We start from the raw sequence: 13,473 nt of genomic DNA, 5'->3' as shown, positions 1-13,473 counted from the left end.
TCCACGCATCCAGCTCCCGGCCTTCTGGCCAGGTGAGTAGCCAGGACAGGCCCAGGTGCTGTGATGGGGTGTCCCTGACCTGTGTTGTGAGACATTGATGGGGATGATGATGAGGTTTCTTTTGTTCTAAAGCTCACAAAATTGGTTTCTACCAGGTGCTGGGACATGCAATTTGTAGCACAGGATCCCCGGCTGCTGCCTCTGCTCTGCAGGATTTCTTGGCACTAAATCCTGCTGATACCCCTACAGCTGAATGCCCTTGCAGCTGCAAGGGGCTGACTTCCCCTTTGCCTGTTTGGGACAAGCTATCTGCATGTCCTATCCCATGTCTGCCTCCTGGCCAGAGGGTTGCATGGCCACCTCCTAACACCATCTGCTCTTCAGGCCAAGCAGCAGGTCCAGCATGACCCTGCAGATCCTCGCCGCTTGGAGGCCAGTTTAGGAGGGGAAAAGGGTGTGAAGGAGAAGCTACCCCTCCATGAGGAGATCATCCAAGTCCTTTTGAGCTTCCCATGTCCACCCAAGGACCTACACCAGACAGGCTTCAGTGTCAGATCTCTCACCGTATAGATCTACGAAGCTCCCGGTGCCCAAACCTGGGAATGACCTGAAGGGGGACAGCACAGTGGCAACTCACCATCACCCGGCGGCCACCAGCACCATCAGTGATGAGGCCCAGGGCATCCTGCTGCTCGAGTGCCACCATGGCATCCCCTTTCCCCTGCAGCTATCCCTGCCCTCTGACATTCCTGGAAGTCTGTTGAAGGCGACTATTCGTTGTCACTCCTGAATTACCTCCAGAGGGGTGGATGTGAGTCCCGGCCCCAGTCTGCCCCGTGCAGTCGCTCAGCTGATGGATGTGAGCCATCCGGGGCCGCAAGGCGTGTTGTTGGTGACTGAGCCGGCATCAGTCAGCAGCCGGGAAGGATAATGAGGAACAGATTTGTGCTGGGCAGTGGTTCCCATGCTGCGTTCCAGGGCAGAGCGGCCAGGACGGGAGAGCTGCTGCCTTTGTGCTTCGCGCTGCACCCCTCCGGCGCGTGTCGGGCCAGCTCCTCAGCTCGCCCGTGTCTCTTTGCCGTCTGCGGGCAGCAAGCTTCCCTCTCCAGTGGCTCTGTCACCCGCTGGGCTGGCCAGGAGGCTGTGCCCGCATCCCAGGTCTGTGGGGGAGCAAGCTGCAGTGTGGACAGGCTGAGGACAGGCGAGATCAGTGGGATCATCAAGCCAGGAGGAGCTGGGTGGGGTGATCCACACCCTTCTTCGTGGTTCAGATTTCTCTGCTTTTGCCTGGAGGAACAGACAGGACTGGGGGACTCCCTGCCTGGGAGGACTGCGTGGCCAGGCTGCTGCTCCTGGGGACTCTTGAAAAACAGCCAGGATGGATGCCGACACGTGGGGGCTTTGATTTCACGAGTAACCAGGATCCTACAGTTGTGATCTACCCCACAGAGCTATTCCTCGCAGCTGCAGAGAAGGCAAAGATCCCTGAAGAAGCCACAAAGGCTCCTCTTACCCCACTTTCTCCTGGCATCCAGTGCCACACAGCCAGGCTGCCCTGAAGGTAAATAAATGAAACCTGCATTGGGTTAGCTGGAGAGGGAGGGAGCTGAGGATGCTCTGGGGAGGCGGCAGCAGCCCACAGGTAGTCCCGAGCCTGTGGGCAGGGCTTGGGAGATGGGCCATGAAGAAGGGCTTGGGAAGGCCAGGGTGCCCTTCCTCTTGCAGTGGGACCCTGTTAGAAACATGGTTCTGCAGACAGGTCTGCTGTGTTTATGCTGTCACTGCCTGTGCGCAAGCTTCATCCCCCTGGAGCCCTCGCTGTTGAAGGCAGACAGCTTGTTAGAGCTTTGCTTTGGCTCCCTGGCTAGCTTGGAAGTGGGGCTGGCTTCTGGGCTGTGCATGCCTGGCTGTGAGTGGGTCTCTGGCAGTTTTGCTGCTCTGAAACTCTCACAGGCAGCCTGGTGAGCACAGGGCTCAGAGCTGCCCACGCGGTGCCCTGAAAAACCTCCACTAGGCATGCTCTGGCAAACAGCACTGTGCAGAGGTCACCCCCTCCGCATTTCTCCTGGACACTTGTGGTCCTGCCTGCCTTTTTAGACCCTCCCCCAGCTCGCGGGGTCAGGATATTCCTTCTCACCTACTGCATACGTGCATGCATATGTAGATATTTTCAGTGGGTCTCTCCTGCTTATGGAGAAAGCTAGCAAAAGCTTTGGAAAGGTACCCCCAGAAAGGTGGGGAAAAAAGAAGAAAGCAAATATCCAGGCTCAGAATGCGCTATGTTTTCGCATGCTGCGATGTGGGGGCTGGCTCCCGGGAGCTGACCACTCAAGGAACACGAGCTTTTGTTTTCCTGGACTGAAAGGACCGGCTGAGTAAGCAGATTAGCTGGCCTGCTGCAGGAGGGTTGCATTGTCTGAGGAAGGCATGTTGGCTAAATAACAGAATTAGCTGGTGACCTCTGAAAGGCTCGCTCTGATCTTTGTTTTCTTCTGCTAAGGAACAGACAGAATTGTTATAAATGTTTGATTTTTTTTTTCTCCTTAGCAAAAATAGCTTTTGAAGCAAACAGGAAATTACAGTGTGCAATAAAGAGCAAAGAAAGTCGAACAGCTACCTCACTGAGCTTGGATTTGTCTACAAATCCAGCTCCACTTTACCAAAGATGACTAAACCGCCCCAAACCCTCACGTGGCAGAAACCCTCTGAGGCGCTACTCCCACTGCTGTACCTGGCCAGAAATGGGGGACCTGCAGGGTGCCAAATCCCAGCCAGGAGCCAGGGTGGAGGGCAGAGCGCCCGGGTCGACCTGCCCCACCGACCTGCCTGTTTATTCGCACCAAAGCCTTGCAGCAGAAGGAAGCAGAGACCTCACGCGTGAGGTGCTGGCAGGAGGGACATGCACCTTCCTCTGCCACGCACAAGGTCAGCGGCTAATAGACTAGTTACCATTGATCATTTAATTATAGATGGGCCCCTAGCTGCGCTGCTTTCCAAGAGACTGCCCCGCACGGAGCCCTAGGCCCTAGGTCAGCTTGGCTGCCTCCGTCTGGGCCATTTAATTGGGATTATAATTAACACCCACCAGCCTAATCAGTCTGCCTCTGTGCACAGCCCTGTGGGCGAGCCGCCGCAGCACCGCGCCAGCAGGGAGGCGGTAGGCAGCCTCAATGCAGCCCGGGTGCAGCGGGGGGGAGGCAGGTGAGGGGCCGGCGCTCCCCGGAGTGCTCCAGGCCGGGGGCCGAAGGGAATGGGCCCGGGTCCCGGCCCCGGCCCCGGCACGGCCGGCAGGTGTCGCCCCGCACCGCGGCCTGGCCCCGGCCGCCGCCCGCCTCGAGAGCCCGGGGCTCCGGCCCGCCCGCGCCGGGGGCAGCCGGGGACAAGATGGCGGCCCCGCTGAAGGGGGAGCGGAAGGAGGGGGGCCGGGGACCTGTTCTTCTGCAGAGAGAGCAGGTTTAGGGGGGGGAATAAATGTGTATCTATATGGAATCCTGTATGGAGTGTGAGGGGAGGATTGGGCCATCCTGGCCCGGGCCCCTGTGGCTTTACAGGCTCTCGGGGGGTTGTGGAGGGTGTGTGGGACGGCTGTCCTTTGAGGTGCTTGCTTTGCCCAGTCGGTGCTGGTGCCTCCCGGTCCCCTCCCATGCCTGCTCCGTTGCTGGCCGTACCCTGCCTTGGTGTGGGAGCAGAGTTCTCGTTGGGGAACGGCAGCACTGATGGAAGAAGGGTGAATGAGAGGAAAGTGGGAGAGACCGATGGCAAGGAGGGGAGGGAGACACACAAGTCCTCCCCCTTCACTTGTCTCAAGGCTTATTTACTAATTGAGTAGTGCTCTCTAGGTTTATTTACTAATTCAGTAGTGTTCTCTAGCCCTGATGCCTGCTCATTCCCAGTGCAGGGTCCTCTCCCTCAGACACAGGTGGGGAGTAAGGGGCCTCTGGTGTAGGACCCACCACACGATATCCTCCATGAACCCCCCATGCCCCACGTCCCACCTGCTCTGGGTCCCTGCCTTGTTGCATTTTTTCCCTTTGCTGACATTCCCCAAGCTTTGCTCCTCTACTTGCCAGCTACACGCATCCCAGAGCGGCCTTATCCCTGTCAAGCAGGTGGTGTCCACAGAGCACAAGGTGCTCCCTGTCACCTTCTTGGCTCTGGAGCTTCAGCCAGCAGAGGTGGCTCCCATCTCCCCTGGGGAGAGGACCCTGACCCCAACCTGCTGTTTGCCTGCTGCTAAGTGGCTTCAAATTCAGCCTGAAGCCTTGTGGAGCTGCTCAGTTGAGACAGAGATGGAGGAAGCAGATTCTTCTCCTTCACTACCAACTGGCAAGGCTGGAGGAAGGCCGTGTCTTACCAGGCTGCCATTCTCCCGCTAGAAATACCAGTGGGGTTCAAAACACTTGGGAAGCACCTGGAGGACCAAGAGTGGAACTCACCCAAGTTTAGTGGGCAGTACTCAGCCCAGCTGCATGCAGGCAAAATAAGAGCTGGTCCCAGGGAACGCCCATGTGGCTCCGTAAAGTGCTGATTATATGCCCACAGCTGGAGCTGCACCTCGGGGCTGTTGCTCTGCCCCGGTGAGTGCAGATCTAACCCAGCTGCTTCTCTGCCTGCCTGCTCTGGCGGAGCAGACTGTGGGCAGGTGAGAGCTTTCCTTCTCTCCAGAGAGGATCTGCCATGGGAGAATGGTTTGCAGGATCTGTTGGGATCTGCTGGGCGCAGGCTGCTCTGCAAGCGTTGGCTGTAAGTGTGGGGTTTGTGAGGGGCTAGGGGCTGGCTGGGGGTTTGGCAGGGTGTTCACCCGAGAGGGACGGTAATCCTGGGGCCAGAGCTCCAGGAGCAGGTTGATGGAGGTGCTGTGGTCCTGTGCTGCTGGAGTAGTGGGTAGGACCTGGGTGCTGGCCCCACTGAGTACCCAAGCTAAGGTGGGCAGCGCTCGTTGGTGGGTCCCTCCTTGCTGGATCCTGGGGGTTAGAAGCCCTCCCTCCTAGCTAGGCATGGTTGCATTTGGGTCACTTTTGGGATGAGAAGGGACAGGTGCCCTGCCTAGAAATGTGTCCTGTGTTTGCCTGTATTTCTGCTGTTGCTGAGCACCTCTGTGGGGACTGTATCTGCCTCTCCTGGCAGAGGCTAGGTGGGTATCTGGGTGCTGGGTGCTCATGTGAGCTGGGCACAGAGCAGTGACATGAGCTGGCAGGTCTTCTGATGGCATGGAGTCACGCTGGGGCCATCCTTCCAACCCTCACCCTGTTAGGCAGACCTGGAAAGAGGATCAGGCCCTGGCACCTGTGACGGGGTTTAAAGAAGCTGTGAGACCCTGTGATCCACGTCTGTGGGGCGGGGGCTCGAGGTGGCAGCCAGGCTGGAGCAGGAAGGGTGGAGGTGCCCATGGGCACGTCTAGCTTGGAGGTGAGCATGCTGTCTCAGAGTACAGTAAACATGTGCTGTTGCGATTAAACAGCATGCAGCACCACTGCCAGCAGGGTTGGTTAGCATGGGGAGGTAAACAGATGACTGTTTCATGCCATTAAGTACGTGGCATCTGGAGAGAGATGGATCAGTTTTAGGCTGCTCTTCAGAGACAGCCAGTCTGCCCTTATCTAACCAGAGATGGTGGTGAGTTTTGAAGCGGCCATCCAGAAGCCACAGCTGGACTTCTAAGCATTTTGTCCTCAGGAAAGGGAGGCAGTACCCCAGCTCCATGGAGACAAACAAGCAGTTCTTCCAGGATTTCAGCTCTCCTAGCTGGGTCTGGGTGCCCAGAGGTTTTGTGTCCCGTTCCAGGCCACCAGGTGGGCTGGGGTCTTCTCAGGCCAGCCACTCCTAAGCCCTGCACCTACCTGCATTGGGTGTGTTCATGACTTCCACGCTAGAACAAGTCTCTGGAGGATACCTCATCCTCACCGAATCCAGCAGGTTCCAGGGTCAGTGTCCTGCCCCAACCAGTGGGATTTGGCATACTCTTGGGCTGCGGAATCAGCAAGAGGAGAAACCTGCTGGGTTAGGAGATAGCTGGATGCAGGGTTCTCTGGGGTCTCAGGTGCAGAGCCACAGGGACAGGCTTGGAGCTGTAGAGGTGTTAACTCCAGAGAAGCATGCAGCACGGTCACTTTGCAAAGCTTACAGCTTCAAATGTGGCTGAAGCAATCCTGCTCTGCGTGAGCATCCTGCAGCAGGAGCAGCTCCTGTCTGTGGCATGCCCAGCTGTATGTCCGTAGCAGGAGGTGGGTGCACTTTTGCAGAGCCTAAAGGGAAAGTTAAAGAAGCCCAAAGCTGCTCAACATGGAACGACTGTCTTAGCCGTATGATAAGTGTGTTGGGTGAGGACTTGGTGACGGTGGTCTTTACCATGAGGGTGATCAAACGCTGGCAGAGGCTTCCTAGCGAGATGATTGCTGCCCCATGCCTGTCAGTGTTCAAGAGACGTTTGGACAATGCCCTCAGTAATGTTTTCCCTTTGGTTAGCCCTGAAGCAGTCAGGATGTTGGACTCGACTTGCAGGTCCCTTCCAGCTGAACTGTTCCACCCTCTGGGCTCTGGCAGTGACTGATGCTCGCGCTGGGCTGAGTGCAGACCCCAGGCACTTGGGGATGCCTGGGGCAGGCATTAGATCAGCTCCACATCTCCTGAGTGCAACTGGCTTGTCTGGGGAAGGTGCTGTGTGTCATCAAGGTGTGCCTTCATGCTCCTGCAGAGAGGCTTTGAGGCTGGCTTTCCCTGCTTGGGTCACCTCCCCGTAGGACTGCATGCTGCAGTTGTGCTTGCAGGGTTGCATGCATGCTACAGAAAGCTAGATATGTGACTTTTTAAAAAATATTTTTTCTCCCCTGTGGCACGTGTGGCTATTTGAGAACCTTAAGTGGGACCTTCCTGACTTCTGTACCTATAAAACGTCTCCTGTAAAGCTTCCCGGTGGTAGCCTGCACACCAGGTTTGCACAGAGCAACATCTTGAAGTGTAAGCTGGAGACCTGGTAATTGAGTGGCTCCTGTGTCTTCAGATTGTGAGCGTGACCAGCTGTTGTTATGTAGTTTCTCATCCAGACCTTCTGGGAAATCACACCACGATTATATTTCTGGCTTAAGACACTTTTTTTCCTGATCGGGCTGGGCCTCACAAAGAGGTTGCCACTTAGAGGTAATTACTTGCTTTCAAAGCTGAATGTCTCTTGAGGATTGCAAATAGAGGATTATCAAATTAATTAGTTAAACCAAGAGGTGCTTTTGTGAAGCCAAGGCCTGCTTTGCTTGTGAGCTGAAATAAAGGTTTAAACATTACTAAACCACGTAACACCCACTCTTGTGTTCCTAATGGGGACAGGAGTAGCTCTCTCCTGAAATGTTGGTGGTGGTGCAGAGGGCTGCTCGCAGCGCCACTTGTTTTCCTTTGGTTAAACCTGTTTCAAACAAACATCCATCACTGGTCTTAAGGCACCTGCTTGCGCCAAGTGGGGCCTGATGCTGCTTCCTGGTGGCTTCCCGTGTCCCTACAGGCTGATGGGGTTCACAGTGGGTAGCTTGGTAGGATCGTAACACAACGAAGCTGTACTTGGAGGGCACAGCTTAATCTGTGGGACATCTGCATAGCTGGGAGACAGCCCTGGTCCAGCGATGAGCAGATGCCTGGAAGTGGATTTGGAGTCATCCGCGGGTTCTGCGCTGCCACCGCCTGCTCCTGGGCTCTCCGTGCCCCTGGAAGCCCCCATGGACATGGGAGGTTCCCTGTGCTGTGCGAGGATGACGCTGCTGATCAGGTTAAGCTAACGTGGAGTGCGTCGGGGGGGAGGGGAGGGGGGGGTTTGCTGTGCGCTGCTGTAGGGAAATCGTCTAGCTAGCGTGCCTGTTGCACAACTTCCCCTAGGTCAGAAGATGGCCTTATCCGGCATCCAAAACATCTCCCTCCTGTGCCTCTTCCAGCACAGCTGAGTCCTCTTGGTGAACGTACTGAGCTTTTCCTGCTTTGCACAACTGAAAATAAGCAGAGCTCTGCTAGCAGGGACTCAAAGCCAGAGGCCCCTGCCTGTGCACTCCCAGTTCACACGGGGCTCTTGATCACGATGCTGCTTCAGCAGGCACTTGAGAAGCTCTGCAGCTCCAGGACCCAGGCCCAGCAAAGGGGAAGCAGGGAGCAGAACTCATCTGCTGCCACATGAGCTAGCAAAATGGTTCCCCCGGGGTAAAATTGCCTGTTGGTCCATGCAAAGGACCTGGGTCTGCTTGGCCAGCAAAGCCAACGCTGTGGGCACGCGCCCTGGTGCCAGGAGCTCTCCTTGTGTGCTGCTTTCATCTGCCGTGGCCCCTGCCTTGCCCCTTCCCGGCTGGCAGCAGCCTTTTGCACCGGCTTCAGCAATTAAAACTCAACCCAAGGAAACCGCAGGGCTCGCGCAAGAGTGAGGAGCTGCTCCTGCGAGGAGACAGTGCGAGACTGTGTCGGGAACAAGCGCGGCATTGTTGTCAGCCGCAGCCGAGAGGGGCTGTTTAACACCCACTGGAGTGCTGGCTGCAGCTGTCTGCCATGTGCTGGTGTAGGAAACAGATCTACAATGCAGCAGACGAGGGAAAGGCCACTTTGCAGTTAAAAAAAAAAAAAAAAGAAAGAAAAATCTATATTAGGATCCAGCCATGAGTAAACAGCGCCGCGATGTTCCCCGTAGCGCTGTGCCATGGCACAGGAAATCACGTCACCGCCTCCGGCTGCGATGGGGCGAGGTGAGCTCAGCTCTTCGGTCTGGGAGCCCCGGATGGGGGAAGATGCTCCTGAGGTCTGAGCATGGTTTAGGAGAGGGAGGAGGTGCAAGGCTGGGTCTGAGATTTACTCGTATTAGACAGCCCCTTCCCTCTCTGTTTGTGTACAGGAATACCTACAGCCATCATATTTCCTGTGTTGCCCTGTGCGGTGTTGGCTTGGGAGCTCGTGGAGAGCTTTTGGTTGTCACATCTATGACTGAGACATCTGCTGCCCTTCAAAAACCATGTGCTAATGATTGCCCAGTATGAGTAGCACCTGGGGAGCAAGTGGCTGCACCTGGCTCTGTCCCTGGTCACGGAGGTGAAAAACGGGATGGAAACCAGACTGGGGCTGTGTGTGTGCTTACATGGTGCCCTCCTCGTTTATGTTTATGGGGATGCTGAAAACTCCTACACCAGCCCCCAAAAGGTACCATCCTTCTTTTTCTGGTTCTCAGAGAGCTGGAATTAGGTGGCTTGATAATGTCTTACCCTGCAGCTAACTCGGAGCTAGAGGAGAAGACAACCTTGTGCTCCTAGCCCTGTGCAAGCTCCCAAAGGGGTGAGGAGAGCTGAAGGCTGCTCTCCTGGCGCTGCTGCCAGAGGTCTGGGAGCAGGACACCCAGCCAGTTCAGCAGAGGTGTGTGAGCAGGTTCTCTGCTCCATGCCCCACCTGGGTCTGCCCTGGTCATGCTCCAAGGGAAGCACGCGTCTCTGTTTCTGAAGATTGGGTCACTCCTGGCCTCCTGAAGGGAATCCTGCACATCATGCTGCAGTTGAAGGACCAGCAAGGACATCTCCATAAAACATCTGGTCGTGAGAGGTGTGATGGAGCTCTTCTGCCTCCTTTGACTTTGCGGCAGGGGCTGTGACTCCAGCAGAGACAGCTCAGCGCCTCTGCTAGCAAGAGGTTTGTCAGCCAGCTGCGTGCCACGTGCGCACCGGGGGGACATCGCTCTCTGTGCTGCCCTTCTCAGAACAGGGACAGCCCTTGGGGAGACTGCCAGCACCTGCGGGAGGATGTTGCAGAGGTGTAGCCACATCTTTGGGCTGTGAGATACGTTTTGGGGAATAAATGAAGGGCAAAGCTGCTTTGCAAACGTAGCCTTGAGCAGACAAATCTGTGCTCGGAGGCTCTGCTAGGGAAGTGTGCCAGGTTCCTCGCCCTTGTGTTGTAAATTTCACAGGGAAAGAAAGACTCTCTTCTGCACACACAGGCAAGATCATGAATTCCTTTTTGGATGTTGGGGATGACAACAACCAGGTAGCTGCAATACCCTCTGCTCTGATCTCACCTGACATGGGCTGGAGGTCGTCATGGCTGTGCTGGGGAAGTGCTGCAGGGAGAAGGCTGTCAACGGCCATGGGGAAGGATCTGCAAGCAAGGAGTGTACAAAAGATAAGTGCAAACAGTGATGCAGCTGCTGTGCTCCGATCCGCTGTCAGTGTCACATCCCGTCTAGGAGGACGTCTGTTTTTGCTGAAGGAAAGCAAGCTGCGCTCCTGCAGGGACGATCATCCATCCTTGCTGCCCGTAGAAGTGCAGCAGCACATCAAAGGGCTGGTGGCATTGAACTGTCAGCTCAGGACTGCTCGAACCCGTTGTTTGTCTGAAAACATGCCACGAGGCCATCACGTCCAAGGGGTTTTAGGGCCAACTGTTTGCTGTCCTCCCTGAGAGAGGAGTATCTGCAGCTGTCCCTGGCTGGAGCAGCACACGCCGGCTCCTCTGCAGCAGAGGTGCCCAGCAGCAGTTGCTCCTGCCCAGCCTATGGATCCTGTCCCTGCAGGGGACATCTTCCCTCCTGCTGTGTCCTCACGTCCTGCCTGAGCCACCCTTCCTCTTGGCATGGGCTGCTTTGTGTGACCATCACTAGGAGGGTGCCGGCACTGCGGCCTCCTGGCTGGAGGCCGGTCCCTGCCGAGGCCATGCTGTCCCAAGTCATGCAGCCAGACCCTGGCCTCCTCCCCAGGGCTTCTCCCGGGTGTCACCTCCCGCTGCACGCCAGCAGACCCCGGGGTGCCCAGCGGCACCTGCCTCTCCCTCCCTCCCTCTCCACCTCGGTGGTTCTGCCCTTTCCCGTTGTCACTTCTGGAGGCTGTTGCCTGCCTGCACGGTGACCTTCCCCGCTCCCGGGCAGTATTTTGGCCCCTGGCCATCTTAAACAATTAATGGAGGGGTGGAGAAACTTGCCATGTTAAATTACTTCCTCCTTTGGGAGGGGGCGAGGTCTCCACATCTCGCCTGATACCAATGCAGTTTGTTGCCGCTGCCTGAAGCGGTCACTGCCTCTCTTGTCTTCCTTCCAGAAGTTACAAAAACAGTATTTCTCGGTGCTCTTTGCTATTTCTCAGCATTTTTGCCTTGAGATCTCGCAGAGCGGAAAAAACTTCCCTGAACTTGGAGAAAAGCAAAGCCAAGAGGAGGGGGGCGTCATTTTTGCTGGAAACCTCCCCACGACACTGGAGATCTTCTTGGGATGTCTGCGGTGGGCTTGTTCTCCTCCAGCAGCTTCTCAGACCTGCCGAGGCGAAAGCATCTCCCTGCCACGGAGCATCCTCGCTGAGCAGGTCCGGGCGCGGTGAAGGACGCGGGGAGCGGCGATGCCATAAGGAGCAGCCCGTGAGCGTCCGCTGGCTCTGCCCGTTTCCCTCAGGTCCCGGCGGGGCTGGGGAGCGCGGCACCCTGCGTTATGTCCCTCCACCGCCGAGCGCTGGGGTTGGCTGTCAGAGAAACCTTTGAGGTCCCCTGCTCGGTAGTGTCATGAGTTAGATTAGTTGGAGCTGTGCTGGGGGCGGCGAGGGCTTGGATTACAGTCCGGGACTCAAAGTGCTTTGGTAGTTCACGTCGGAGGGGAGAGGAGACGCCCCGTCGCACACATGGAGGAAAAAGAGAAAAAACGCCGCTTTTGGAAGTGAGGGGGGATAAAGGAGGCCAGGAAGATGGTAAGGAAATCGCCGCGGAGGGCTCCCGAGCGGGGCGGTGTGGGATGGAGCTGGACGGGGCAGCCGGCGCTAACGCCGGGAGGTAGGAAACAGCTGCTCTCGTGCTTCCCGTTACTCGGATGGCACGCTGCACCCTTGGGTGCCGGCCTCTGAGGATGGCTGCAGGGCCACAGGGCTCCTGTTGGGTGCTTCTCGGGGCTGCAGTCCTGCAGCGAGGCGCTGGGATGTCGCAGAGCAGGAGGCACAGACTGGGTGCTGGGCTCTCCTCCTGCCCCAGCCCCTGTCAGCCCTGGAAATGGGTGTCCCCTGCCCTGGCCCCTGCCAGGGGCTGGAAATGGGTGTCCTGCGTGGGCACTGCCCCCAGGCAGGGCCTGGGGAAGGTCAGAGCTTCTTTTCTTCTGCCCAAGGTTGGTGCTGGGGGGTTGGAGAAAGCCCTGAGAGCCCGGCTGGGCAGCAGAGCACCCCATCTCCCCGGGGAGGGCTGCAGGGGAGTCCTGGGCCTGGCTGTGCCGTGCACACAGAGGTGCCCAGGTGAGATCCTGCTACGGACCAGGCTGGCTCCTGATGCTTTGTTCCTGGGGCAGGCTGAGACCTGGGGCCCGACAGCCCTAAATCTCCTGCATGCGTCCTGCTGTGTGTGGGGTGGTCGCCCCACGCTCTGCCTCCCTGCGAGAGACGCACAGGAACAAAGTCCGTGATGGGGGCGAGCAGCTCGCATCGCTGCTTGGCAGCGATTTCCTCTCTCTTAAATGTCTGGCTTCTGGGCTCGGAGAAGCTCGGCTTTCTTTGAGATGAGGTGCCCAACTCCTGGCTCCTGCAGCCTGAGCTCAGCTCGTGGGCCTGTCTCTTCCCTTTGCCACCCTGCCTCTTCTCTGCACCCTCGTGTGCCTGCGTCGGAGCCCTGGCCTGCTGTCCTCTCCTGTCCTGCTGCAGGCGTCTCGCTTCGACTTCTCACCCCAGTCAGGAGAGCTCTTCCTCTCACCTCCAATTCTGCAAGCTGGAGGAGCCTTTGATACTTGACATCTTCATCCCCAGTCCTGCCACTTGTTCCAGCGTGAGGCAGAAGCCGCCTTTGTGCGGAGCGGTGCCGTGGCCAGGCCGGTTGCTGAGGTGGGCCTGCAGGCACCAGGTGTCGCGGCTGCGAGGGGATCAGGGAGGGCTCTGTGGGGACCCTGTGCCCCTCAGGTGCTGCCTTCAGGCCTGGCAGCTGCAAGGAGCAGGGACGAGAGGTCAGGCTGCCCATGGGGAGAGAACAAGACCCGGCTGTGGGTGCTGGCCTCACCGCAGACACCAGGTCCGTGGCAAGCGGCCGTTCTCAAGGCCCCAGCAGACCAAAGGTGAGGTCTGCGAGCGGCTGAGATGTGGCTGCAGCTCCGAGCTGTTCAGTTTGGCTGGCATTTCCTGGTGAACCAACCAAGCCCTGCAGGCAAAAGATTTGGATAGAAGCGAATGTGGCTTGGTCTGTTGGCCTGCGTGAGGTTTCCCCGTGGCTGTGGGCAGCCTGCGGGGCTCTCAGAGGCTTGGCCCCTGCTGGAGGGCTGGCACGGTGCAGCTGCAGGCTGCCCACCTCTCTGAGGCAGGTGATTCCTCGCTGTCATGCTTCAGGGCTAGGGATGTTCTGCTCTGTGTGCATGGTATGTAGGGCTGCTGCAGCTGGGGGCTGCCCAAAGCACCAAATGTGCAAGATACCTTAGGCCAAAGCTGCCTGCTTCCACCAGAACTGACTTGTGCAGCTGTGAGACCCCATGGTGCAGGGAAGGCTGGAGCCTGGCTGGGCTCTACCCTGCTCAAATTTTGGCTT

General features: G+C 57.5%; 1 protein-coding gene across 7 annotated transcripts in view; it reads left to right on the top strand.

Moving 5' to 3' along the window:
- The first annotated feature begins 4,662 nt into the window (after positions 1 to 4,662).
- Positions 4,663 to 13,473, top strand: part of PLEKHG4 (pleckstrin homology and RhoGEF domain containing G4) — a 94,152-nt gene continuing 85,341 nt past the window's right edge. For 6 of the 7 annotated variants that reach the window (XR_005823836.1, XM_040571662.1, XM_040571657.1 and 3 more), the window contains exon 1: positions 4,663 to 4,743. Coding sequence is in view for 6 of the 7 variants with exons in the window: in XM_040571662.1 (XP_040427596.1) it covers positions 4,678 to 4,743 (66 nt within the window). In the remaining variant the exon portion in view is untranslated. Of the gene's footprint in view, positions 4,744 to 10,974; positions 11,673 to 13,473 lie in introns of those variants that run through there. The other variant, XM_040571658.1, reaches the window with a different exon arrangement.

Source organism: Cygnus olor, chromosome 12, assembly GCF_009769625.2.
Source record: "Cygnus olor isolate bCygOlo1 chromosome 12, bCygOlo1.pri.v2, whole genome shotgun sequence".
Taxonomy (NCBI): domain Eukaryota; kingdom Metazoa; phylum Chordata; class Aves; order Anseriformes; family Anatidae; genus Cygnus; species Cygnus olor.
The sequence above is the reverse complement of the archived record's forward strand: the minus strand, read 5'-3'. Positions and strand labels throughout refer to the sequence as shown.